The sequence below is a fragment of the Fusarium graminearum genome, chromosome 1, assembly GCF_000240135.3.
Source record: "Fusarium graminearum PH-1 chromosome 1, whole genome shotgun sequence".
NCBI classification, from domain to species: domain Eukaryota; kingdom Fungi; phylum Ascomycota; class Sordariomycetes; order Hypocreales; family Nectriaceae; genus Fusarium; species Fusarium graminearum.
In genome coordinates this window covers 7,770,639-7,796,280 of record NC_026474.1, presented here as the reverse complement: position 1 = coordinate 7,796,280, position 25,642 = coordinate 7,770,639, and the positions used below count along the sequence as shown (strand labels likewise).

The window sequence follows — 25,642 nt, the reverse complement described above, 5'->3', positions numbered from 1 at the left end:
TGTTTGATTGTGTCCATGGACGTTGCATCCGGCCGACGGGCCTGACAACGCTTGCTACTTGGCGGTCAAGGGTATAAAACCTTCGCAATGGCCCCCTCATATCAGTCACTCTCGACATACCTTAGCGAGAAAGCCACACTCATTGTTGGGCTCTTATCAAATATATCATAATTCACAATGTCTCAATCTTTGGTAAAAGGCTCCAAAGTCCTGCGGGCTGACTTTGGCTCAAACAAGGCTCTGCCCATGACCCCAGAGGAAGTCACTTCGGAATGGCTGTCGGAAGCACTCGGAATCGAGGTCAAAGCTTTTGAAATCACTTCTATGATACATGGCACAGCTTCCAAGCTCTTTGTGCACCTCACATTCGGTGATGGTGTCAAGACTGACATCCCCAACAATGTTGTTGTCAAAGGTGGTTTCAATCCAGCAATCCGCGTGGCGTACCCCGAGATGTGGGCGACATACCGTCGCGAGGCTGAGTTTTACCAACACGTTGCACCTCAGACAAAGATGCTGCTGCCCCGCATCTGGTTCGCTAGTACGGATGTTGTCAACGGTCAGGGCATCGTCATTATGTCCGACATATCAAAGGAAGCTACGTTTGGTACTATGCTCGAGCCATGGAACCACAAGATGGTTGGTGAAGCGTTGAAGCAACTGGCCAGCCTACATGCCAGTTCGTGGAATTCAAAGGAGGAAGCTTACCCATGGTTATTTGGAAAGGATGGTGCCAAGCTCGAGAATCCTGTTAGGAAAATTGTCTTGGCTCTTCTGGAACCTGCACCATGGGGAGCTCGTTTTGACGAAAAGGTTCGTCCCCCTGTGGCGAAGGAGCTACTGGATCCGGATCGTGTGCGAAAGGCGTTCCAGTCTTTGTGGAAGTTTGCCGATGCGGATCAGAAATACTACTCTCTGATCCATGGTGACGATCATATCGGCAACACCCTGATTACTAAGGATGGCACTCCTGGTTTTATCGACTGGCAGGGTTTGCAGTATGGTCCTTCGATTCTCGATGTGACATACTTTCTCACGGGTGCCATGACGGTAGAGGATCGTCGGCAGCATGAGAAGGAGCTGATCGAGGTTTATCTCGAGGCTTTACACAAAGAGGGAGGACCTAAGTTGTCGAGAGAGGATATCTGGGGAGATTATCAGAGATATACTCTGCAGGGATTCCTTTGGGCCATGACGCCTCAGGCGATGCAGCCTGATGAGGCGGTTTTTGCCATGGGGGAGAGATATTCTGCTGCTATTATGGATTACAAGACTCTTGAGTTGTTGGGAGTTTAGACAGACTATAAAGAGTTTGAACAAGTATTAGATATAGAGATAGATACAACAATTAGGTTGACTATGACTATTTCCTATCTTAGAAAATGAGTGTCCAATCCGAGCAAAGGAATAAATTTATCTACTTGGGCTTATCTTGTGCGACGTATGATCATCAAACCATGCATATGTATTGGATAATTCTGAAACATGGTATCGCAGCAAATATTGATGCTTCGCTGAGTTCGCATTCCAAGATGCTCCCCCTATTGGGTAGCGGGAAAGTTGGCCTCCGAAGTCTTAGGCTATAAAAATAACAAGTCTAAGAAGCTCAGTCTAAGTGGCATAAGCTGCCCTAATAATTTTGTCTCTTATGCTTCCAGCGATCAATTTTTCTGATACCCTGAGGTCCCCTTGCTCTCTTCCCCGCAAATTCTCTTCCAAAATGAGACAAGCTTCCAGCTATTGACCAAGGCACAGGAAGGATGTCGGATCACGGAATCCGTCCTCGGTAGATGGCTTCTGTTATAGCAACACTGCCGAGGAATGCCTGCTTAATGTGGTTTAGTTGGAGGAAGTTATGTTCTGTCGAATGGAGGCACAGCAAGTCTAGCCATGTTGAGAAAGAGAGCACGAGATGGTGAAGAATGTGATGACAGATTAAAGTAGGGCCGCATGCGGCAGCTCCCGTCCAGGAACAAACGAAAACAAGGTGTGGGTGGGCTATTGACGGTTGCGTGCCAAGTCAAGTCGCGATACATCAAAGTCGTTGAAAGAAAGGGAACAAGGGTTATGCTTAAAAACAGGGTTTATCACTATGGCTGGGTTGATGGTCGATGATGCAAACAAGTCACTGTACATCATAGAGACAAACTAGACAAAACTAACCGGATATTTCGGATAATATTGAGCCTAAATGTGCGTCATCAAAAACGTAAACTTCCCGGTTGGTGTTTGCCGATGGCTTTCGGCTTGCTCAAAAGGGCTAACCACTACTGCATTAGACTTTGATCGGGCCGTGGCAAGTGAGTTTTTATGTATGCATTTATGTTTTTCTGTTCCTGGGGTATCGTGTAAATATGTAGTTATTCGTTATACAAAGCGAAAAAGTCATGACGACATTGATGTCCGTGTGTAGGGATTCCCAAAATCAGGGTTCTTCCTCAAGAGGGTCATAGTAGTAGTTGGTGGGCTGTCTGGGACGGCGCTCAAGCCATGATGATGTCGCGAAAAGGAATGATGCGCTGGGGTTGTTAGTGAAAATTAGAGATAATTAATTAATGGGTGCTTACATTATTCCAGCTCGGCATAATGCTGTGGCTTTAATGAGACGGATGCCAACCTGGCAGATTGGCTGGTGCATGTCCAGATCATCCTCTGGGTCGCACGAAATGTCGCTAGCCATGAGAACAACCATGGTACCAGTGACGAAAGGGCTGATAAACAGAAACCAGAACCAAACCCGGAGACATTTCTCTTTAAAGGTGCTGTTTGTGTCGTCGTCGGAGCGGAGGGAAGCGTAGATAAAGACTGCGACGATGCTAAGGACTTCGATGATGCTGATAAGCGCAGCCAAAATACTGTACAAGTTAGCGACATTTTTTTAATTGATGCGTAATTAATTCAACAACTTACAGAAAGTCTGGGGCGTCAATTAAACTGATCCTGGTGAATGGGATACAGGATATGACCATGCTCGCAACCCATGGCAGGGCAAAAGCGACAGGCATAAGTCTGTTGGCAAAGATGTATCGCAGATCCATTCTGTCTGCGTCAAGTGGTTCAAGACACTTTGACGACGATGAGAATTGAGGCCGAGAAGGCATAGCGGTCGCCTTTTCGCTTTTGTTCTCGTGCCATGTCGGCATGTGGGATGGCGAATTGACGTGTTGCGGTTGTTCCATTGCTCCCACTTTACCGATTGGACTGCGTGTGTCTAGTGGTGAGGCAGTACTACTGTATAGTACTAGAGTCGAGAGTAGACCAAAGGATAAACACCAGAGATAAACAAATAAGATCTGCAAAAAGTGCAGATGGATTGACCTTTAAAAGAGAGAAGCTCTGAACGGGACGGGCGCAACCTGGCAACCTCAATCAATCACCACCTCCACTGAACTTAAACCCAAACCAACCATCGCTCTATCAAGCCCCATTCGGGATACAAGAATTGGGGGCTGGAAGCTAACAGACTCAGACTAACCGAAGAGAATCTCTCCAGTGACGCACGTGCAAGAGATAACAAGACGAGAGCAAAACGCCAAGGGCGCACACATGGGACAAGGGATTGGATAGCAGTGGCACAAGGCGGTAATTAGTTATCAGGTATAGTACTGAGTAACTTAGTAGACGTCATATGCAAGGTACATGCATCAAGTCCAATCACTTGGACCACATGGGCTCACCAAAGGGCATTTGGGCCGCTAACACTTTACTACCAGATAACTAATGATAATAGCAAAGCTAAAAGACACCAGAGAACAGGTTTCTTTTGCGGTAAATATGCTTGTTTGGTGAGGGGTTGAGTCAATAACTTGACCTCGCTTAGCTATCCTTGTTCTCTGACTGTGCTCTCGGATGCGTGCGGAATGTTTTGACCACCCACTCATTTACTGCCGTTCGCGTGGGAGGGTTTAGTGCTCTTTATCTTGGCGTACTACTGCACAGAGGGCGATCAACCGCTGTTGATCTGGGGTACTCTCGTCGTCCATGTTGGGTTATCCTATCACGCAATGATATTGACGTACATCCCGACTGTACTGTACTTGAAAAAATTCATTATTATCTTTACCATATTCATCTCTTTTGCGACAAGTAACACGACCATGTAGTATTCCTGTTGATGCGCGCGTTCATCTGCCCACTTCTCACAACGTAGCATCAAACTCACTCAATGCGGCCGTTCAACCGGTCTCTTGACGCTCCGCCAACAGTTCGATAAGCTTTCCCAAGGTTAAACAACCGTTTCCGTCCTCACCGGTGTCACGTTCTGGTCATGGCAGCTGAATGCAAGGTTTTTTGCATGCTGTGCCACCGGAGCTTTCTTCCTGCCGATATCTACGAGTGAGATTTAGGGTAGATCAGGAGACGAAAAGAATCTCCACTTCCCCTCTAGTAATCGATAAGCGATTAGATAGCTCCCAATCTAATCGATAGATTATCGATAGCCAATCGATAATAATGGTGATAAGCCCCGCTAGTTGTCCATCACATGCAAACCAATTAAGCATTTCAGTATCAGGAGTTATTCCCGAACAGTCGCCAACAGGTCTAACCAAGTCTGACTGTATCAAAGTTAAATTTCAAAGTATATTTGGATGCTCATTGCTGTATGGGGAGTAATCATGTCTGTTAAATCATTGGCTGTAGAATAGCAATAGTGAACTGGTACTTGAAGTGCCGGTTGGCCATAAAGAGATGTCTGGGTAATTGTTTTGCCTAATCCAGCTTTATTCACGCGATGAGTCTCACTTCTGTCTCTATTATTCGTTCATTTTGAGAGATTCGTTTTATTTGAGGCGTCGATAGTGGTCGTTAAATTTGTCTACATTTCTATTTTCTATCCATGTAGGTAAACTGAGTCTCTCGAGAGACACTGCCAATGAGCTTAAACCAAGCCAAATCTCGCCTTGTCCTCTGGGTATCATCGTCGTATATAGTCATGAGCTGCCTTGTCTATGTGGAATGTGTACCGATTTGCACAACGGACAGTCGTCCTGGTTTCGTCGAAGCCACGTATCAACACATCTTGTGTGAAACATATGATCGCATCTTAGTCTCTGAAAGCGTTCTTGATTCCCTAATGTCTGCAAACAGATACCGCTAAACAACAATCAGTATTGGCGTACCAAACAGCTGGTAAAGACATACCAAACTTCTGATGCACTGAAATGGGTTGTGTCTCTGTTTCTTCGCCACCAGCGGCACTTGTGTCTTTGTGATGAACATCCTGCTTCTAGTGTCGTCCAAGTAAAACCGTCTCTTGATCCTCTTCTAGGCGTTCTGTTCGTTGAACGACCGTGGCCGTATAGTCTGGGGAATTTAACTAAAAGTCTTGTCAAGGTTAGTAGAGAGCATTGGTTTGAGGCGAAAGAACATACATGACTGTGCATAATATAAGCATGATCCCACCAAAGAGAAACCATGGTAGATGTACTGTTGGTGCCCTATTCGAATAGTTTAGTTTCTTATTTCAATGTTGTTGTTCCTGGATGAATATACTGACATGGTGGATCTGCTCTCTATAGTGTTGAGATAATGAGTACCGACCACCCCACCGCCGCTTCTGCAATTGCTGTTTTCGGAAAGGCGATTCTTTAAATATCAGGCATTTGTATCTCGCAGAGTCATCAGCGTTGACCTATCGTCGTTGGTAGGATACTGCAGTCGACAGAACACAACATGCGGCAAGGCTGAATTTGAGGAAGATGACGAAGGAACCATCAGAAAATTTCCGACGGCTGGATCCTACCCCCAATATCAACTAAGGTATCATCTGCAACAGAGGACAAGAAAGCCAAGGGAGAGACACGCCAGCACTGCCACTTGCCAACAAGGACTAAACCCAACTCAGACACTAGCGAGCTTTGCCCAGAGTTTTCCAAGATCCCAAAAGATGATTATCCCCCGCGACAGCCCTGGTTTCCGAGTGTCAAAAGAATTAACAAAATTCACTGACCACGACAAACGATGTTTGATGACGCGTTCATGGGTCCCCTTTCTAAATACAAATACGGGGGATTTTCGATACTCAAACTCTGTTTCATAGACGGCCTTCTTCCCCCTCAGAGTAACAAAAATTTGACTGGGTTCCTCGTAAAATTGTGGATGCGCCAAGAGTGCTCATAATCTTGGGCCGTCTGCCAAGTCGGCATTTTGTACAATATCCGGAATTAATTCTAGGCAATGGGGAATAAACTCTTTTTTCTCAATTGCATGATCATTTGGTCCAAGATATAACTCTAAACTATATATGATGGGTTTGTGGGCTTGGCCTGTTCAAGCTATGAACCCCAACCGGGTGACGGAGGATATATATAATGTCAAACAGCTTAGCCGCGTTTCACTCTATCGTTAACCACTACCCGAGCGCCCGCTTGACAACAGAGTCCCACTATTACCATATGTCGATCAATTAACCTTACCTTGAAGCTTGAGTATATATAGCTCTGCGGGTGGGGTGAGTTGTTGTCAGCGGAATGGTGACGGGTTTCCGTGGTTTCATCAGCGACTGACAAAATAACCATCAGAAATGTAAAAGAGCAGGAAGCGGTCTGGCATGCTGTGTTTGTCTGGCTTTTGCCAGCTCATCAGGCCCCAACGATGCTCGGATTTCCAAAGCGGCTAAGTTGTTTCCCCTGACTTTATCTTTTAGATATAGAGAGATTATGGACGCTTCTTTCGAGTACTATGCGACATCCAATTACCATTTCGCAATTCAGACGAACGGCCCTTCTCGATACTGTTGGCACTATCCTGGAATGTGATTGTGTCGGCACAAGGCCGTGGAGGAATTGAGAGACATAGCCTTCATACACAACAAGCACTCATATTTGACAAATTGTTCTTTTTAGAGGTCCACCATACGCAGTTAGTGAATCGACAACGGGAAGTCTTTTGAGAAGCTGAGCTGAAGGATATACTGTATGGGCCCTATTTCTGCAAGATCATTGATCAGATTAAGAACCGATATGAACAAAGAGAAAAGACAACTTACAAAAGATGCCTTATCATCCTGCTGGTGAGCACAACGCGACACATACTCTCCAAAGCTCAAACAGACGAATACCACATGAACAAACCTGAATTCCAGGCTTTGTATCCTTTTGCGCAGTTTGGGACATTTGACTTTAAACTGAAAGCAGCTCCCAGAAGGCAACGGCGGTCTGAACATGGATATACGAGATATAATCACTGCCCCTTTTCGACTTCGCCTCTATAACTAGTGAAAGGCTAGAGGTTCGTTATCACTCTTCATAGGACTCCTTTTAATGCCTTTGGTTGATTGAAGCAACTCACATAGCCTTTCAATAACCCGGCCTTCTCATCTATTGTGCCTAACTACCTATCTCGTCGCCCTGTTTCCTCTCACAGAATTCTAGCTCTCTGCGCAAGATGGATCAACAATAACAACAAAAACAGCAGCAACAGCGCCATTCCTTCAGTTTATTTGAAGTCAGGCTGAACTGATCTGATCACCCGCCACCAATATCCAATAGCGACTTGTGTCTTATAGAATCGTGTCTCACTGATGAACGCCTCAGCGTGGCAGTGGGTGACCTGGGCAACCTATTTATTGGCCAGAAGTCTTTACTGCACTGCACTGCTGCCTGTTTATCACCAACACCTGCACCAACGCCCGACCTAAGTAGGTACTTATGCGCTGAGGCTCTGTTGAAAGTCCTCCGAGTTTCAAGCCCCCCCGCTCCACCTAAAGCATATAAACCGCGGTCGCGACACATGAAATCTGCCTTGTGAATTCGGGTCAACCTCACACGCCCGAATACGATGCACGAGGTTGAGTACACGGACTACAAGCTGTTCCCAGCCGCTTTCGAAGCCTGGTTGCGCGCAAAGTTTGACGATCCTACCATTACCGTCGAGGTATGACTTCCCCAAACACACTACCGAGGATGACAGGTTGTCAATTTACAAGCGCAGTGCAAAAACGGACACTTTGTGTTTAATTTACCAGACGATAAATATTTGACTGAGGTTTGTCGCACAAGGCTGTGAGGATAAGTCTGTAGCTGACTGTGACAGGACGATGATCTGGAGATATTCAAGCTGAGAGGCAAGAAACAGTGGCCGTAGGGTGTCCAGTTACAGATGTGAGACGGTGTGCAGATGGATTTACAATGGCCTTTGTGTGTTTTGAACTATATTTTCTAGGTAGAGCCTGCTTTGACAACAGGGTTTTATTTATAAACACATCAAAACACTGCGTGTATAAGTTGCTGCTTTGTCCTGGATGAAATTTCTAAACTAAATACCTTTCATCAATTTATTCATTTGTCCCCTTTCTCACAACTATGAACACCCACGATCAACTAATGCAGCACTGTAGCGAATCACTCAACTACCCCTGCAACCTTCAGAAGCCATGTCAGCCAAGACGTACCCTTAACTGCCATCGCAAGCTGCTCATCAAGTCAAAATCAAGACTCTTTGACGCCGAAAAAGAAGAAGTCGCGATTCTTGAATTTGGCGAAAGAGAACAGAGTAAGCCATGATGAACGATAAATCTACACCTTCTAACCTTTGACAGAACATGACCAAACAACCTTCACAAGCCCTGCAGGTCTCCAGAAGCATTTTCTCCAAAATCGGGAGGATCCTCACTCTTGCATGATGTGAATACGAACCGGGAGAACATTAATAGAAATTATACTAAGACTTGCCAGATTTCTAGAGTCTAGCGACTCGCGCGCACCGTTAAACTGCTCATATGAAAGCTTTGTTTACTTATCATCATTCTATCAGATACCTGCTAGCTTTCTGGACTTTATCTCTTCCTTCGGCTTCACCAAGGAGCCAAAAGACTATCATTTGACAGGTTTTAGTGGATTCGATACGCTTGACAAGCCTACAGATGACCTCGTACAGATCCCCAGGCTTGGACGTTCAGGTTGCGTGCACGGGACTCAATATTTGCTACGCTCTGTGGAACAATCCACAGGTCCCATGGGAGAAACAACATGGAACATCCGTCAGATGGCAGTCCATCACCAGTATGACTTGATTACTGGTAAGGCTCTGTGGCTGACAGTCAAGACAAATAGTCTCATGCAGGAAATGATAAAGGAGGCAATTGTGGAAGATCCCAGTCTCAGCCCGACTCCAGCTGAGGGGTTGTCCAAGTCATTTGCAGCAACATTGCTGACCCATCTCATTCACCTACAGTGGTGTGACGAGTCTTGGCGACTATGCATCAATGATTTTGAAGAGAGAATCAGAACTGTCCTCAGCAAAGCAAAAACAGCTAGGGTTCATCAGCAGTCTGGTATTCACACGACTGTCAAAAGAGCCTTAACCGGCAAGTCGAACACAAATGCGGACGACGGATTAGAAAAGCAAGCACCCTTTAAAAAGACGCGGCTCCAGTTCAACAAAAATGGCTGGGAGGCTCTTACGTCGTACTTGTGTTTAACACCCACAACAGGTAACACGTCCGAGCCTGTCCCACGCGAGAAGGAGATGGTGAAGGAGGGGGTCTCAAATCAACTCAAATCATTGATAGTCCTTGATACCTTTTCTATTAATGAAGCCCAAAAACTTCATGATATTGGAGAACATCTTGAGAACTTTCGGCTGGTCTTGAAGTTGAATCGGCAGACACTGCGCGATATCACTGAGCATTACCAAGATTTGGAAAGCAGAGATGCTTTCCCCAGCCAAATTAAGATACCCTGCAAGGCCGAATTGGCTTCTTTCACTCGACATGTGGAACGTGTCAGAAAGAATCTAGAGATTCGAGTAACTCAAATCGAATCCCTGATTGCTTGGCTAAACGAAGGAAAGGTGCTGGTAAGTGTTTGTTAAGCCCCGCGGAGCCTCAGTTACTGACTGCTAGCCATTCACCGCAGTTTGATGGTATTCTGCAATACCGCAACACGCAGGTCAGCCACATATTCACCGAGAGCTCACATATCCAATCAGAGAAGATGGAGAAGATCGCATACAAGACGGAAAAGGAGACGATCTCGATGCACGTTATCACGTGTGTCACACTTGCATTTCTGCCTGGCACCTTTGTTGCTGTAAGTACCCGTATCAAAACCAGGCTGTGCTGACATATGTATCTTTCAAGGCTTTCTTTCAAAGTGGTCTTGTCGAGATAAATCAGGCTGCCAGTGGCGTTCGAGGTGCTGTCACCTTCCATTCTGGGGCTTTCAAGCTGTTTGCATCAATTTGCTTCCCTCTTATGTTTATCACATTTGTACTTTGGATTCTGCTGTTTCAGTGTTTGGCTCGTAGGGCTCGCAGACGTGAAGAACAGGGCAAGGTGTAATTTTATCCACCACATTATTGGGTACGGATAGTCGCAATCCAGGGTTACAGTCTTATTAGACAGTATTCTCTTGCTTACAGTTCAATTGATGATGGAAATGGTGTGATGTGATAGTTCAGTTAACAGGGCTGCCGGAGGGAGTGCTTCTTTCTGCCTCAAAGTCAGCCCTTGGCAGGCTGTGGTGCTTGTAATTACCATGATTGGACTTCCATGATCAGGGCCATAGCCAACAGCCCCAATGATCAGAGTGTCCTTAGGCTGACAGAAAGAGGCGAAGCGCTCAAGGAAACCTGGCGGATTGCCGACAATGACATGGCTGTTCGCCTAGCCCTGAGTTTTATGCTTATAATTCGTCGGTCTCTCTACTATCATCTTCCGCTGTCATCTTCTGATACGTTGCCTTGGTGTCCTCTATATATACATACTCCTGGTACAGACCCGTCACTGGTGGCCCTGTCACGCGGTCTTGCCATTGATTATCCACGCAATCGACTTCTAGCCGCGGTCATCACGCACACACAACCAACATGACGTCGCACCTCTTAGTCCGCTTTCGAGATTATGTCAACGAACATGTCGAACTTGGTATCAATGGAGGGGATGAGACAGTCCCGTACATTGCGCCATCGAAGCTGAAGAACTATTGGTCCGAGAAGCGTGTTGACGCCATTCTCAATGGCTATCGACCTCCGATACCACATAGCTCGGATTTGATCATCAAAAAACATCTCCAAATATTCTCTATTCTCGTGTACATTGACCACCCTCAAGAGATCTCATGGTTTTGCAGTAATATTAAAGATCGCAATGATAACCATCTACCTTTTGATGGCGTGGAACTTCCCCGAAATTGTCCATGGACCGAAGAATTTCTGAGATATCAATGGAAATTCCATCCGTTGGTTTTCACTCCTGATAGTATATACAAGCGCACAATATCACCCCGTATAATTTTACCAGTTACATACGACAAACAACTATCGGAGAGGCGAGGTGGCTGCCATGGAGCCAAGCTATGGAAGGTACAAGTTCACAACGCGTGCAATTCCATCACGCCAGAGGTAATCACGCCCTTCACCTTTAACAATTGCCTTGCCGCTAACTCTCAAAAGAACGAACCAGTTGTTTTCAAGGTTTTTGAGGGAACCGATGCAGATGACCTCTACACAGCCGAGACCAATGTTTACTCGAAACTGCGCTCCAAAGATTTTAAACAGATCACCAAGAACTTTGCGTGCTTTTCATTCCAAGGAAAGCAAAAGTCCATCATGGTTCTGGAGTATGCAGCCGGAGGCTCCCTACTAGACTTTCTCCGGGCAACTGCATTGCCCGAGAGCCCAGATGACTTTTATCTACTTTGGACTCGTCTTTTGAAGCTCCTCGACGGGCTTGAGATCCTCCACAACTTGTATCGTCCTGATGGACCATTGAATTGGACTCTTGCTGGGTAAGCCCAAAACATCGTCGGAAAGTTGAGTACTAACAGTTTCTAGTGTCCATCAAGATATCCAACCCGCCAATATTCTCGTTTTCCCACAAAAGAACCAGGTCTCACCGTTCGATGTCAAGTTCAAACTCACGGACTTCGGACTTGCTGAGATAGGGAGAGTGTCAAACTTTGGGGGCACTATGGTGACAGAAAACAGAGGAAACAGGATGTATAGTGAGTTTCCCCTCTACGCAGCGCCCGAGGACTACAAGCTAAAGACGTATGAACAGTTGCCCCTGAGAGCTATCCCAACTTTTCTGTGCAGGAGCTTGTGAAAACAGATCTCCCGCCTACCACAGACATTTGGGCTCTTGGAGCTGTCTTCAGCGACGTCTTGGTTTGGTCAATCAACGGGGAATCTGGACGCGAGAAGTACCGACAGAGAAGAAAAGAAGAGATTTCGAGGCAACGACATATGAAAGCTGCTGACTATGATGCTTGCTTTCACGACGGTGTTGATCGACTCTCTGCCGTTGAAGACTTTCACAACTTGGCCTTTCAGGATACGAGAGTTCGTGACAAGATTTCCCCATACATCAGCCACCTTATTCTGGACAAAATGCTCAGACTTGTTGTCGTGAGAGAAACTGCCATGTCGATCAGGATGCGGGCAGACAGAGATATGAAGGAACTTCAGAACAACATGGCGTCGCCCTCAGTGTCACCACCAACGGACCGGAGTTTGCAACAAAGGCCCCCCGAACCCCGGCCCCTAGTCAAGAGACCTGTAACAACCCCTGTCCCAGCCCGACCAGTGCTGTCTCCTTTGACTACGACGACGCCATTCCAGGATCTGCAACCAGTACCCCCCGGAACGATATTATACAGAACTTCTTTCCAGCAATCTCCCGTGGGCATTGAATCACCAGCTCGGGGTACTAGTCAAGAAATACCTCAACCGCCCGAGAGAAAGGTGACAGTTGATATGGTGTACTCAATATTGGAAAAGAAAGACAAACTGAGCTCTATTGTGAGTTCGATCAGCACAAGAGCCGACAAACTACCTGATGTCATGGATTTACCAGGGATGGAGGAAGCACGAAGCAAGATCAGAGAGACTCGAGGAAGAGATCAAGTCGGTATACCACTCCTTTTACAGCCTCTACAAAGACTAATTAGCGCAGATCATGGTGATTGATAACTTCAGTTCTATGAGCTGCCACAAGCAACAGGTTATGAAGACTGCAAGAGTTGTTGGATACGTTGCCAAAGTAGCCGACGATAACGGCATGGAACTCTACGCTGCCTCGGAGGTGGCCCAAAACCCACTCAGATGCAAAAATAGTTCAAAAATTGAAAAGGGGATTAAGGAGATGAAGACAGTCAGTGGAACATGCGACATGCGACGATGTCTCGACATGATACTCGATCGAGTTCTTGTTGGGGACAAAGTCAAGCCGACAGGTATCTATATTTACACTGATGGAATATGGGAACTTGGTGCAGATCGAGTCCAGTTCACGATCCAGCGGGCAATCGATTATTTGATCAAGTGTCATCAACCATCCACAACGATCATGTTTCAGTTTATTCAGTTTGGCCGTGACTCACAAGGGTCAAAACGACTGGAATACCTAGACGACGAGTGTACGAAACAATATGGGGGTGAGGAATAGTGAGTTACCCCTTCTTACAAACAAAGGAAAGGAACTAATATCTAAAAGTGACATTGTCGATACTAAACATTGTGATGACCACGTACCCAACATTGTCATTGGAAGCATTTCGAGATACAGTGATGGAAGGAGTTTTAGAAGGATTCAAGTATAGATATAGGGTTCAGCTTTATGAAATGGCCAGACAGTTTAAGATAAGTGTTATCTGTCATCTCTCTCTAATATTGAGTTTTGTTAGGTGTTTGCAGGTAGACTTTAACTATAGCGGACGCGCTCCCAGATTTTGGGTTTTCGCATGGTGAATAACTCATTCTTGATCATGTTGCCTGCATCATAGCGCCAGGATATAATATCGCCAGAGGCAATGGTGGAGATTGTCACAGAACTTTAGGAACCTATGAGAACATGGACTAGGAAGTAGCTCCTGGCTAATACATCAGTTGGGTCTGCCCCGTCAACCAGTTTCCAACAGTGCGTACAGTTCTGCGTCCAGTTCCCCAGCTGTGTCGCTATACATTTTACACTCACTTTTTTTCACTAAGAAGGATAACTTTAAGCAAAATATGCCTTCGGCTGCCCTGAATCAGTGGCATACACTATGTAGTTATCGAGGAGTCAGAGCCGCCTGTCGTTATTAAGATTAATCATTAATTTAGATATATGAAAATACGTTCAATGAACTTGGCCTTGTAGCATTTATCATGAAAGGCCTTCAATGTTTGGTGCGAGATTACCTTTGTATATACCCTGTGGTCAAGTTCCAGCATCGGGAACAAAGTTGATCAATCACAATTATCTTCCTTTCATATAACGGTATATTGGATCTTGGCTCTGGCACCTGATAGGTAGTAGCCAGTTATGTACGTTAAATGGGGGCCATCTCGCTATTCATCGTTTACAAGACAAGCCTCGGTAAGGTTTTCGTTTGGACTTGGGGTGGTGAATACGACGACGCGAGATTACGAGAGAGGCACATGGATGATGGCGCCACATATTGGAGTCGCCTACTCTAGTTTGCAGGGCTCGACTAAAAGCTTGGCCAAGGATAGTAGAGGGTGTCAGTCTCTGATGGTGATGCCAAGTTTTGCTGTTGATAAGTTGATAACGGTCTTCTCCTGGATATACTATCTAATTATATCTAATTAGCTTCATCTTTGGAGCATCATTTGACAGCACCACAAAAGACACAGTCAGACCCACAGGGCGTATTTCTCGCAAGATGGTACGATATCAGAGGAAATATCCTTTGCCGATCAGTATCTAGCGAGTGACATAAGCATCTAATTTGGTTTAATTTTATTTTCTACACCGCTAAACTAGTTAAACAACGGGGACCCCTCAAACCACAATCCTCCCAACCAATCCCATTTCTGTCTCCTCTATGGAAAAACTCATTCGAGCGCTATCCCGACCGATGCTTGGCGACTCCTGCATGAGTCTGGATTCGGATCCCTTCAAGAAAATGGCTGCGACGATTAAAGATCCGCAACGTATCGTCGAGATACGAGAGAGCGAGATACCCGTTCCTTGGTGCGATGATTTTGGCAAGATGATTAGCGGCATGAAGTCAGCTACCCCAACTGAAGACACTTGTCACGCCATGTCTAACAGCATACATCTAGTCTTGATATCAGCAGCTCTCCAGCACTCAACGATTACAAGCTTGGCGTCATGAGAAAACTACGGGCTTTCAACAATGACGATATCCCTGATGATGCTACCCTTTCATCCATCAAAATGAAACGGATGGCACTAGCCAAGCAAATGATTGGCAAAATGGGTAAAAGTGTCAATATCGAAACGCCATTCTTCATCGTATGGGGCTGCAACACTTTTATCGGCAATGGAGTTTACATGAACCGAGAGTATGTCTCCAGACCCCGTACTGGACCATTGCTAATCAATACACAGAATCTCCATCTATGACAATGCTCTCGTCAGCATCGGGGACAACGTGCTCATCGGACCAGGAGTTTGTATCTGCACTACAACACACGCGACGGACATCAAAGGGCGTAGAGAGGCCCAAGGCACTTCATATTCCCTGCCCATACGCATCGAGTCAGATTGCTGGATAGGTGCTCGAGTAACCATCCTCCCAGGAGTGACAATCGGGAGAGGTTCCACAGTGGCTGCCGGTGCAGTTGTCCACAAAGATATCGAGCCAGAGACATTGGTGGGAGGTGTACCAGCTCGGTTTATCCGGAGCTTGAAGGATGTTCCAAAGGATCCAGATATGGAATCGATCGATGGTGAATTTTAGGAAGAAGGCCTCAAAATGTACGATTACGGTGGTGACGAGGTGAAGGAGGGTCGGATGCGGTCCAGCAAAACATTAATAAGGAGACACGAGATTGAAAAGGCATAATTTACCAACGCCTCAAAATAATAACCATGGTACATACAATGCATCTAAGCGCCCACCACTGCACCAGCAACCTCCCCAACAACCTCTTCAATAATCTTGGCCAACTCCTTCGAAGCCACAGCAGACAACAGCACCATGGCAATAAAGAATTCGTCTCCAGGTACATAGATACTAAGTTGCTTCTCTCCAAAGTTCATCAGCCCTGCATTTCCGTACTTTGCAATTTTATTCCCTTGCCGATCATACAGCTCAAAGCCTGTTCCTGTGTATTGATTGACCTTCCACTTGAACTTGCCCATGTGCGTATCAAACGACCAACTCCCAGTCATGGAGCTGTTCTTGATAACCATGGGCTGATTGTACACTGATAGGTCAACCGTTGATGTGCTTATGTGCATCGATGCTACTGCGACGGCATTTTCGGGGGCTGGAAATCCGCGGTGTAAGATAAAGTTGGGATTACTTAGGCGCTTAGATATCGTGTAGAGTGGAGGTGCATCTTTGGGGGAGCCAGAGGGCGTGATAAAGAGGAGATTATCATCGTTGGGGTGTGGTCGAATAATAAGTGATTGGGAGCCATCATTGGAAGAGACGCCTTGGGGGCTAGATGACCCGTACAACACTTTGTTCAAAAGTTCTCTCATGATGGTGTTCAAATAAGGAAGGAATTGCGATGATGAATGATTGGTTATTTTATGAGATGGTTTTATTTGAAAGGATGGTTTCATGACTGAGACGGGCTCAAATTCCATTTATACTCGAATCAAGGGTATGATATAAAGGCGTCAATTTAGTGTTTACTCAGCTATATTCCGAAAATGGCAGAATGCCGCGACTGAGGCTGTGCGTACATTATGGTGTGGGATCGTCAAAAGCAAAGCTTAATAAAGCTTGATGCTGCTACTCGCCACTGGGGGTGTACATAGCGTGATCCATCATTGTCGTGTTGCCCAAAGTGTTGCCCATAGGCTTCTGTCTACGGCGTTGATGGTGATTTATTCTTCCCATGTAGGATATTTGCTAACTGCAAGTTTTGGTTGCTTGTTTCTCTTAGTGACTACATAGTAACAGTAACGCAGAACTCACGTCTGGTTGAAGGTTGCCCAGCCCGATCACGTTTGTTGACCAGGAATACTCATGTAAAGAACCAAGTAACTTCAGTGACCATGAATACAGACAACTGCACAAAAACAGCTAAGTCATTTCCCCTGTTTTTGAGAGGACCTCAATATACGAAGCCTAGCCACCCTCCTGCGCATAACCTCCCATAGCGACCCAGGCCCTTGTTTCTTCCCTCCTGTACGACACCCGTGTCGTTGTAAGTTGTCCTGGACTATAGCAAGATGCTGCATAGACCTTACTGTCTTGGGATGATTGTCGCCAAGGACTTGTCGACGTAAGTCCAAAACAGTTTGATAGAGTGATTCAGCGTCATTATATCGGCCCTGTCTTTTGTATATCAACGCAAGATCCGCCATGAACCCAAGAATGGTTGGATGCGTCTCTGTAAGAACGTCTTTTCCAAGACTCAGTGCTTCAACCAAGATGACTTCACCTTCTTTGTATTGACCCTGTTCAATGTATGTCTGCGCAAGCAATTCCATCGCATCGATCGTATCCATATTTGTCTCCCTCAACACCTCCCGTGTAATTTCTAGTGCTTTAATTGCGATCTCTTGCGATTTATTCAGCCGACCCTGCCTTAAGTATGTGTATCCAAGGTCTCTCATAGATTGAATTGTGTCAATATGTTTCTCTCCGAGCACAACGCGCTGTAGTTCCAGTGCCTTTTCATGTAGTATCTCTGCCTTATTATATTGTTTCAGCTCAAAATATGCTGATCCAAGTAATCCTAGAGAGATTAAAGTAGATGGGTCTTCCTCTCCGAGCACTTGCCGTCGGAGTTGCAGTACTTCTAGATAAATAGGTAGTACCTTAGCATACTGGCCTTCGACGTTGTACGTCAACCCACTGTTTTGCAGGGCCATAATTGTGTCTAGGTGCTTCTCTCCAAGCACGTCTCGTCTAAGACTCCATACTCGTTCAAACAACGACTTAATCTCTCGCCATCGGCCTCGATCGTAGAGAAATATAGCAACAGCCTGGAGCAGACTGGCTGTGCGAACTTCTGTGCTGCTCAATTCTGCCCACTCCCCTACTCTTATAGCATGTGTAACATACTTCTCACACTGCACCCACGAAGTCCGTTTTCTATCTGTAGGGAAGAGGTCATCTACTACATGCAATGACTTAGCGCTGTAGAATGCTTCCAACTGTTCTGTTCCGCTGCATGTTGTGTTCTCCGATAAGCTTCGAATTCTCAGGTCATACCGTATGGCCTCTTGGACCAGCTTGTGCATCTCATAGCGTCGCTCACAGCCTTCTGTTCGGCGTAGGTTGAGAAAGGAAAACTCCTGTAGCCGCGCCACTGATTGCAGAGCTTCAAACTCCGAGATCTGTATGCCTGAGCCCTGTTCATTCTCATGTTCATCTTGATCTTCGTCGATAGCAAATGAATAAGCCGCGGCTACCAGTAGCTCTTCCGGTATGTCTTGATTGTCGACATATGCGGTAACGTGAAGTACATGGTATGAAATCTTGCTTTCAGCTCGGATTTGCTCTGTTGAGATCTTCCATGTCTCAAGCACACTGTTTGATACTTCCGGGCGCCGGTGTCGGTCAGTATCGCTGACTTTAAGCACTTCCCACCTAGTTTTTCCTTGGTTCAGGTGGTTGAGATACTCTTCGGCCGTCATCGATAAACGCTTCATGTACGCGCCGGCTTGGGAGATGGCCAGTGGTAGGTACTGTAGTTCTTCTAAGAGGGCATCTGTTCCTGCACCTCTCAGCATTTCAGGTGTTGTCGAAGTATTGTCTAGTGTGCTCCCAAGAAGATGTCTCGCTTCATCCACGGCCATGGATTGTACCTTGATACAGCGACTTGCTCCGACCAGGGTGCCTGCGATATGGCCGTCTCGGCTCGTCCATAGGACCGTTCCTTGTGGAGAACAGGGGATATAATAACGCATGCTATTGCCCTGTTGCTCAGTCTCATCTTCTGCCTGCGCCTGTCGACCAACTCCGAATAGGCTCAGGTTGTCCGCGTTGTCGATAATCATCAACCACTTTGGCATTGCTTCAATTGCAGTTCGCACCGCATTGAGCAGCCGCGTCCCATCAAGCTGCTCATCAAATCCTAATTTTGTTCCGATTGCCTTGTAGTCGGCCGCAAAGGTGGTTTCGTTTTCAGCATGGACCCAGAAGACACAACATTCTTGGTCGGTATCGCATCGTCGGTAGGCATAGTTTAGGGCAATCTGCGTCTTGCCTGAGCCTCCCAGACCCCAAAGGGCGGCGCTGCAAGACTCTGGTGTCGATGGAAGAAGCTCATCTAGTTTGTCGATGAGATCTCGGCGATGGATCAGATCTTCGTTGCGGGGATAAGGAATGACGCGGATAACCCCAGTGTGGGGAGTCGGGCGGGGCGAGCTGTAGTGATTGATGTGGACATCTCCTTGATGGATCCTGGTATGATCGTTGAATGCGTTATGGCTGATGTCACGCCGAGTGCTTCCTGGATGTCCCGACATAGTGGTATCGGTCCATCAAGGCTTTGTCAACTGTTTGCATCAAGAGTAAGCAGAAGTGGCCCCAAGAGACAGAATGGTGTTGGGTTGACAATCAGGCTGTAGAAGTTATGCTTAACTAATCAGGCATTATTTCTATGGTAAGAGAGAATAGAGGCTGAGATAGAGCACGGCCATGGTGGCAATGTGCTGCCACAGGGCTGAGCATCCAGGCACATGAGACAGAAACGCCGATCTCGGGATAATCGACTACAGTATGCCTTGGATCGACATGTTTCTTTAGAATGATTTGCTACCAGCAGTTCACAAGCTCAGAGGATATCGGAGTCAACGGTCAAATCAGATTTGATAACAGACATAATTCAGATAAACCTCATTTAGAAACTGCCTTCAATCTCATCAACTTGCCTCGAAACTCAACACTAAGCCCAACAAGGAAAAACGCTGCGCTCCATCTCATCCTTCGGTGGAGAATATCCAATCACATCGTCCATGTTCAGGTTGATCCTTGTCTCCTCTTCTCCAAGGCTTCCCTACTTCTCCAAAATCAGCCTTTTATCCCCAGCACTTTATAGAAAGCGGGGGCTATCAAGTGAAAAGGAAAGGACAGAGAGACAAGACAAGTTTAAACTAAATACCAGCTTGATCCACCGCCAGAAACCAGACCTCAGACTTAATCTTGACTCTTTTAGGATACATCGACCGCTGGCTCCAAAATGCCCGGTGTTCCATCTTACAAAGGCTGCGATGCTTGCCGGAAGCAGAAGAAAAAGGTAAATTATGACAAAAATGTCCGAGATTGAGGGTTTAACCGCGGGAATAGTGTGACAAGGCTCAACCGAGATGCGCCAGATGCGAAAGACTGGATATACCCTGCGTCAACGTGGGGAAACAACGTTACAAGTTCAAGATCCAGACTCTGAACCGTGAATCGTCATCGAGTTCGACGCCTCAGATTGTCGACACTGATGGAGAAAGGTCGAGCTCTTCTGGGTCGCGAAAATCAGTGTCGCCGTTTCTCTTTCAACAAGCCTTGATCAAAGTGCCGAGTAACAAGACAACTGTTGTCACTCATACGTTAGTGTCAAGACTAGAGATTACAGATCTGCGATACGACATCACCTGCTATGGAGATTTTCTTCGGCACATCCCAGCGAGACTGGGGAGGAATGAGGCTCTCGACGCATCTGCTGATGCTTTGGCTACCACCTTCTCGACGCTTCATATGCCGCAAGGATATCAGACAATTGACGCACTGACGAAGTATGGTCGCGCCATCAATTCTTTGAGGCTATGTCTCGATAACCCTGTCAAGGCCAGGATGCCCGAGACAATGTGTGCTGTGTATCTCATCATGATCTGCCAGGTTCGTTATATGCACACGATTGCCGATCGGCACTAATATCGTACAGGGTTGGCTCGGGAGAGACGACGATCCATGCACAAGCCATGGCCAAGGGTTAGCCTATCTTCTCAAAGCAGCAGCACGAGAAAACTGGAAAGCTGGTTTCGAAACAGACATGGTTCTCACATTTTGTGTCCCAGTAGTAAGCAGACACCCTCTCCCCCACGTTTCAACTCTCAACTAACAACGGCCTAGATCATAGAAAGCATCTCAAACCCCAAAGTAAAACTCGAAAAATGGTTCTGGGACATGCTCGACAACTTCAAAAAGAACAACCCCCCTTCCACAGCCGAAACCAGACAAGCAAAACAAGACGGACAAGATTCTGGCGGTATTCCAAGCCTTTCGATAAGAAACTTGGGAAGACTGCCGGACTTTATCAATGATCCTGAGACACATCGTATGGAGATTACGTGTGCGTATCATAGATTGTGTCGAGACCTGCGCAAAGTAGCAGAGATTGTCAGAGCTGTGACATGGGAGCCTGGATACTCTCCCACGCCCATGCAACTTCGACTGTCACGTTCGTACAACTCTGCATACTCGGTCATGCTCACAGTTCTCGTGATAATGAACTGTCTCATGCAAGCTTTCGATCCATACAACCTCGCCCTCGTGGGTGAAGCAGCACTGTGTTCTTCGGAAGTGGTATCCATGGCTCGAAACATTAGTCAGTACCGACCACTCGGGGCAAGCCATGTACCGTTGGCGCTGGCTATCGCATGGGCTGCTACTGAAGAAGAGGGTCTGAAGACACAGCTATATGACCTGCTGAAAGAGTATCAACAGGATTGGATGGTGACACGGTGGGACAAGGTCGGGTATTGGTGGATGGATAAGTTTGGTGAGTTGAGAGAGAGACTTGCACCCAGGGTTATATCTCCTGATGACGAGGGTATCTTGACCTTTGAAGGTGCGGGCGTGAGTTTGAGTTACAGACCCAAACAGCCTGCCGAGGAGTGTTGTGTTATGTGAAGAGTTTGGTGTTTATGTACGAATAGTAAGAGGTGGTTGATACCAAGGTTGGAGGAAATAGGCTTGAACTTTATGATGAATATTAAAGGCAGTACATGATACTCAATGTCTCTACAGCTGAGCCATGATTATTTTGAATGGTTGTGAGGATGTGGCTTAGTGATGCTAGCAAGACACCCCGACGTAACAAAAAGAGGAATGAGGACGAGTAAAAAGAAGATGAGAAGTCCCACCAGGCCATGTGGAGTTGTGAATATAGGCCGAAAAGGCCTGAATAGCCATGACATGGGGTTGTAGATGAGAAACATGAACATTGAAACGGGCACTCGTATCCAGATTCGCTCATCCTGGCTAAGAGGGACTTCTTCTAGTCTTCCCGACATCTGTCGTACTTCATTGTAGAAGCCTGCCTCCTCAGTAGCTGTGTTACAATAGAATTAGCTTGATCATCAGGTAGTGTTTCTTGGATCAACGAGAAACCTTACGAATATCGTTCTGAGCCCACCGGGAGCCGCGCGCAAGTGGTGTAGTGCTGCCCTTAGTTCTGAACATGATTTGATGAAGATATTTTCCAACGACGTCTTGTTCAATATTTCGAAGGATGCAACATAATGAATCGTGCTCCAAGCTGGGGACGCGGGTTTTCAGCCCCCCAGGTCAGTCAGCCTCGACATGGGTTTGCATCGGCCCGTAACATGTTCCGGTCAGCGAGGCAGATTAATGCGATACATCGTATATCACAACCTCAGCCTGATTTTCAACCTGAACCAATTCGTTAACATTGTGTCTTCTCAATGGCCGAACTAGCTGCGATAGCTCTGGTCGGCAACATACTCCAGTTCGCCGAGTTAGGCATCAAATTGACCAAAACTGCACAAAGAGCATATAAATCGACATCAGGCCTTATCCAAGAAGACGAAGAGTTTCTCACCGACACCGAACGATTGAAGAAGTTAGTCGGTCTGATTGATCAGGGTCAATCAAATCCTGAAGATGTACGACAGGCTAGTATTGACGAGAATTTGCGTCAAACAGCCAAGGCCTGTGACGAATATGCCTCACAACTTGAAACCCTTCTTGGCTTCTTACGTCGGAGACCTGGAGAGTTGAGAGCATTAGAAGCTATAAGGACTGTGATGCTAAGGCGGCTTAGGAATACGGAGATTCAAGCTTTGGAAGGAAAGTTGATCAATGTGCAAATAAAATTATTACTTGCTTTGACAACTTCATCACAGTCAGTCCCACATAAACACAAAGCCATTTAGTACTTTTGCTAAATTTATTTCCAGTTCCCGACAATCATCAGCTCTAGTTGCGATACGTGAGCTGAAGCATCAGAATGCTGTGTTAGAAGCAAACACAACCACAAAACTTGAATCCATTGAATCTCTCATTCAAGGTATCAATCTGAAGAAAGAAGGCACAAGTAACGCTACCAAGATGGTCATTTCTCATCTGGACAATCTCGTCGTCGAAGCACAGCGCGTCAAGAAGCATCATAACTTTCTCAAAAGCCTTCGATTTAGGGAGATTAAGCAACGACACAGTGCCATCCAGGACCATCACAAAGCCACATTCAAATGGGTCTTCACTAAAGGACAAACTGGATTTCGGGAATGGCTTGAGGACGGTAGTGGCTTCTTCTGGGTCAAGGGCAAGGCTGGAAGTGGAAAGTCGACACTGATGAAGTTTATCGCTACTCACGACGATACACAATCGCTGTTGCGTACCTGGGGAGGTGAGCGAAGGGTTATCACAGCCAGTCACTTCTTCTGGAATGCGGGACTGTCCATGCAAAAGTCACTTACTGGGCTATTCCAAACAATTTTGTATCAAGTTCTCAGAGAATGTCCTGAGCTTATTGACATTATCGACAATCCACAACAAGAGTCTTCGACCGAGTCTAGTCTTTACGACTCTTGGGATGACAAGGCTCTTTTCCGGGCTTTCGAACAGCTCTCATCTCAAAAGTCTCTACCACTGCGCTTTTGTTTCTTCATCGATGGCCTTGATGAGTACACTGCTGGGGCGCATCGATATACAGGAACATTTGAGGAGCTTCTAAGTCCGTTGAGGGTTCTTGCGTCGTCCAACTCCATCAAGATATGCGTCTCTAGTCGACCCTGGGATGCTTTCGATCGAGAGTTCAGCCATGTCAAGTGGAAGCTGCAACTCGAGGACTTGACTAGAGAAGATATAAGGCGTTATGTGAAGGAAGAATTAGGTGTTCATCCAAAATTCCGGGAGCTTTCTGAGATGGACCCACGGTGCTCTGAGATAAAGGATACCATCGTCAAGAGGGCACAAGGCGTGTTTCTTTGGGTTTATCTCGTAGTTAACTCTCTCAAGAGAGGATTACTGAAGGACGACAACTACACAGATCTACAAAGTCGACTGAATGAGCTTCCCGATGACCTACAGAGATACTTCGAACACATGTTGCAGTCCATCGAGACCATCTATTGGGATAGCACAACTAGGATCTTCAGAACGGTCATCGCTGCGGAACAATCTTTACCATTACTTGCCTTTGAACTTTTGGATCGCGAAATGGACGATCCTGATTATGCTTTGACGATGCAAGCAAGCCCGTTGACCGATGTCGAAAGCGGGGCTATATGCAAACGATCAAACACAAGACTCAATGCTCGTTGTGGCGATTTACTGTACGTCACTGTGAACCCAACCGAAACCGGATTGTTCAAGAGTCAAGTGGACTTCCTGCACCGAACTGTCAGAGATTTCTTCCTCGACACTGGTGTTATAGACGACATGATTCAAAAGCGCCCCACAGAGAAGTTTGACCCTCACTTGTCGCTCTGTAGGATCATGCTTGGTCTCAACAAGGTCATCATGCCGGACGAAAACTCTTCACAGGTTTATAATCAGCTGTATGTCATCGCCGATGGTCTAATGCATTATGCTCGAAACGTCGAGGAACCATTCAAAAGGCAGGAAGAGGATGGAATGGCTGAACATGATAGGACAAGCTTAGAGCAAGTTTTCAAAATCCTTGATGAGCTGGACCGCACGAATTGCGAAGGTCTTAATCATCTCGGAGTTCACTGGACAAACATAAAGGATTCTCCACTAGGCACGTTTCGAGAGGGACGCAATAAAACCTTTCTTGCAGCGACGATACAGGCGCGGTTGGCTTTATATACCGCAGACCGCTTAAAAAGGAACCCTGCCGAGATCCGGCAAAAGGGAGGCCGTCCTTTATTGGATTACGCCCTCAGGCCAACAATGGTAACGCCTCTCCAAATTATTCATCTAGAACAAGGACCGGTGTTACCGATTGTCGAACTTCTCCTGGACTTGGGTGCTGATCCAAACGCGGGTATATATATCTACGAGAACAGGACACCGTGGGAGCTATTTCTGGAAATGTGTCACCAGCACACTAAACAAGAGATCAAGTCGGAGCATCTTCTTGATGATATTGGACGTGCAATGGAACTAATGGTACAAGGGGGTGCGCGAACGGATGGGTTATTCAAAGTTTCTTATAGTACATCTCTGAAGTTGATGGTTATTGCTGGCAGAATTGGGTTACCACAGCATTTCGTGAACAGTATCGAGGAGGTAGTTGAGAACAAAGAGCAAGGCCGTTCTTTTCTGTCTCGCATGCTTAGGTGGAACTAGATAATGAGGAAATGACTAGAACTATAGCCAAGTCACCACCGTACATAGCCACGACACTGTAAATATGATTCTACGACCGAGAGATTAAAACGTCAATGTGAGGCTCTGTTGATCCGGTGTAAGATTACATGGAGAATGATGACGATCGAGGACTTCAACTAAATAGGGTTAAATACGCAGTGTCAAATCTGCAAATATAATTCATTTGGTACCTAAACTCCATCATCAAGATATATCGTATTGTACAAGAAAAAAAGCCTGTCCGTCCACAAAAA

At 46.2% G+C, this 25,642-nt stretch overlaps 10 protein-coding genes across 10 annotated transcripts; 6 read left to right on the top strand and 4 right to left on the bottom strand.

Moving 5' to 3' along the window:
* Window positions 1–177: 177 nt before the first annotated feature.
* FGSG_02416 (uncharacterized protein) lies at window positions 178–1,296 on the top strand (the record flags this gene model as incomplete). The annotated part of the gene is made up of 1 exon (XM_011320033.1): window positions 178–1,296. One exon carries the CDS (start codon window positions 178–180, stop codon window positions 1,294–1,296), a length of 1,119 nt encoding a protein of 372 aa, XP_011318335.1.
* Window positions 1,297–2,111: 815 nt separating this feature from the next.
* Window positions 2,112–3,245, bottom strand: FGSG_02415 (uncharacterized protein). Its single transcript, XM_011320032.1, has 3 exons — window positions 2,911–3,245; window positions 2,568–2,855; window positions 2,112–2,519 (listed from the first exon to the last, which is right to left on the bottom strand). The coding sequence occupies exons 1-3, from the start codon at window positions 3,141–3,143 to the stop codon at window positions 2,426–2,428; spliced, it is 615 nt and encodes a 204-aa protein (XP_011318334.1). The 5' UTR covers window positions 3,144–3,245; the 3' UTR covers window positions 2,112–2,425.
* Window positions 3,246–4,824: 1,579 nt separating this feature from the next.
* On the bottom strand, window positions 4,825–5,417 carry FGSG_12133 (uncharacterized protein; the record flags this gene model as incomplete). The annotated part of the gene is given in 4 exon segments (XM_011320031.1): window positions 4,825–4,947; window positions 4,965–5,094; window positions 5,121–5,227; window positions 5,373–5,417. 4 exon segments carry the CDS (start codon window positions 5,415–5,417, stop codon window positions 4,825–4,827), a joined length of 405 nt encoding a protein of 134 aa, XP_011318333.1.
* A 2,362-nt stretch (window positions 5,418–7,779) lies between these two features.
* On the top strand, window positions 7,780–10,282 carry FGSG_02414 (uncharacterized protein; the record flags this gene model as incomplete). Its single annotated transcript, XM_011320030.1, has 6 exons — window positions 7,780–7,875; window positions 7,912–7,986; window positions 8,331–8,493; window positions 8,684–9,798; window positions 9,858–10,031; window positions 10,082–10,282. The coding sequence occupies 6 exons, from the start codon at window positions 7,780–7,782 to the stop codon at window positions 10,280–10,282; spliced, it is 1,824 nt and encodes a 607-aa protein (XP_011318332.1).
* A 527-nt stretch (window positions 10,283–10,809) lies between these two features.
* Window positions 10,810–13,387, top strand: FGSG_12132 (uncharacterized protein; the record flags this gene model as incomplete). The annotated part of the gene is made up of 4 exons (XM_011320029.1): window positions 10,810–11,729; window positions 11,776–11,945; window positions 12,002–12,850; window positions 12,891–13,387. The coding sequence occupies 4 exons, from the start codon at window positions 10,810–10,812 to the stop codon at window positions 13,385–13,387; spliced, it is 2,436 nt and encodes an 811-aa protein (XP_011318331.1).
* Window positions 13,388–14,768: 1,381 nt separating this feature from the next.
* FGSG_12131 (uncharacterized protein) lies at window positions 14,769–15,650 on the top strand (the record flags this gene model as incomplete). The annotated part of the gene is made up of 3 exons (XM_011320028.1): window positions 14,769–14,917; window positions 15,010–15,252; window positions 15,299–15,650. The coding sequence occupies 3 exons, from the start codon at window positions 14,769–14,771 to the stop codon at window positions 15,648–15,650; spliced, it is 744 nt and encodes a 247-aa protein (XP_011318330.1).
* Window positions 15,651–15,799: 149 nt separating this feature from the next.
* FGSG_02412 (uncharacterized protein) lies at window positions 15,800–16,105 on the bottom strand (the record flags this gene model as incomplete). Its single annotated transcript, XM_011320027.1, has 1 exon — window positions 15,800–16,105. The coding sequence occupies one exon, from the start codon at window positions 16,103–16,105 to the stop codon at window positions 15,800–15,802; it is 306 nt and encodes a 101-aa protein (XP_011318329.1).
* Window positions 16,106–16,890: 785 nt separating this feature from the next.
* On the bottom strand, window positions 16,891–19,441 carry FGSG_02411 (uncharacterized protein; the record flags this gene model as incomplete). Its single annotated transcript, XM_011320026.1, has 2 exons — window positions 17,117–19,441; window positions 16,891–16,935 (listed from the first exon to the last, which is right to left on the bottom strand). The coding sequence occupies exons 1-2, from the start codon at window positions 19,343–19,345 to the stop codon at window positions 16,891–16,893; spliced, it is 2,274 nt and encodes a 757-aa protein (XP_011318328.1). The 5' UTR covers window positions 19,346–19,441.
* A 617-nt stretch (window positions 19,442–20,058) lies between these two features.
* On the top strand, window positions 20,059–21,869 carry FGSG_02410 (uncharacterized protein; the record flags this gene model as incomplete). Its single annotated transcript, XM_011320025.1, has 5 exons — window positions 20,059–20,115; window positions 20,166–20,708; window positions 20,755–20,889; window positions 20,943–21,668; window positions 21,840–21,869. The coding sequence occupies 5 exons, from the start codon at window positions 20,059–20,061 to the stop codon at window positions 21,867–21,869; spliced, it is 1,491 nt and encodes a 496-aa protein (XP_011318327.1).
* A 647-nt stretch (window positions 21,870–22,516) lies between these two features.
* On the top strand, window positions 22,517–25,367 carry FGSG_02409 (uncharacterized protein; the record flags this gene model as incomplete). Its single annotated transcript, XM_011320024.1, has 2 exons — window positions 22,517–22,956; window positions 23,012–25,367. 2 exons carry the CDS (start codon window positions 22,517–22,519, stop codon window positions 25,365–25,367), a joined length of 2,796 nt encoding a protein of 931 aa, XP_011318326.1.
* Window positions 25,368–25,642: the final 275 nt, after the last annotated feature.

What these genes read in the sequence shown, in the direction of transcription:
- FGSG_02415 (XM_011320032.1), bottom strand. Translation starts at nt 3,143, where the DNA reads ATGCCGACATGGCACGAGAACAAAAGCGAAAAGGCGACCGCTATGCCT. An exon ending in ATTGACGCCCCAGACTTTCT is followed by an intron (nt 2,856 to 2,910) that starts GTAAGTTGTTGA and finishes TAACTTGTACAG; the next exon opens with TATTTTGGCTGCGCTTATCA. An exon ending in TTATGCCGAGCTGGAATAAT is followed by an intron (nt 2,520 to 2,567) that starts GTAAGCACCCAT and finishes TAACAACCCCAG; the next exon opens with CGCATCATTCCTTTTCGCGA.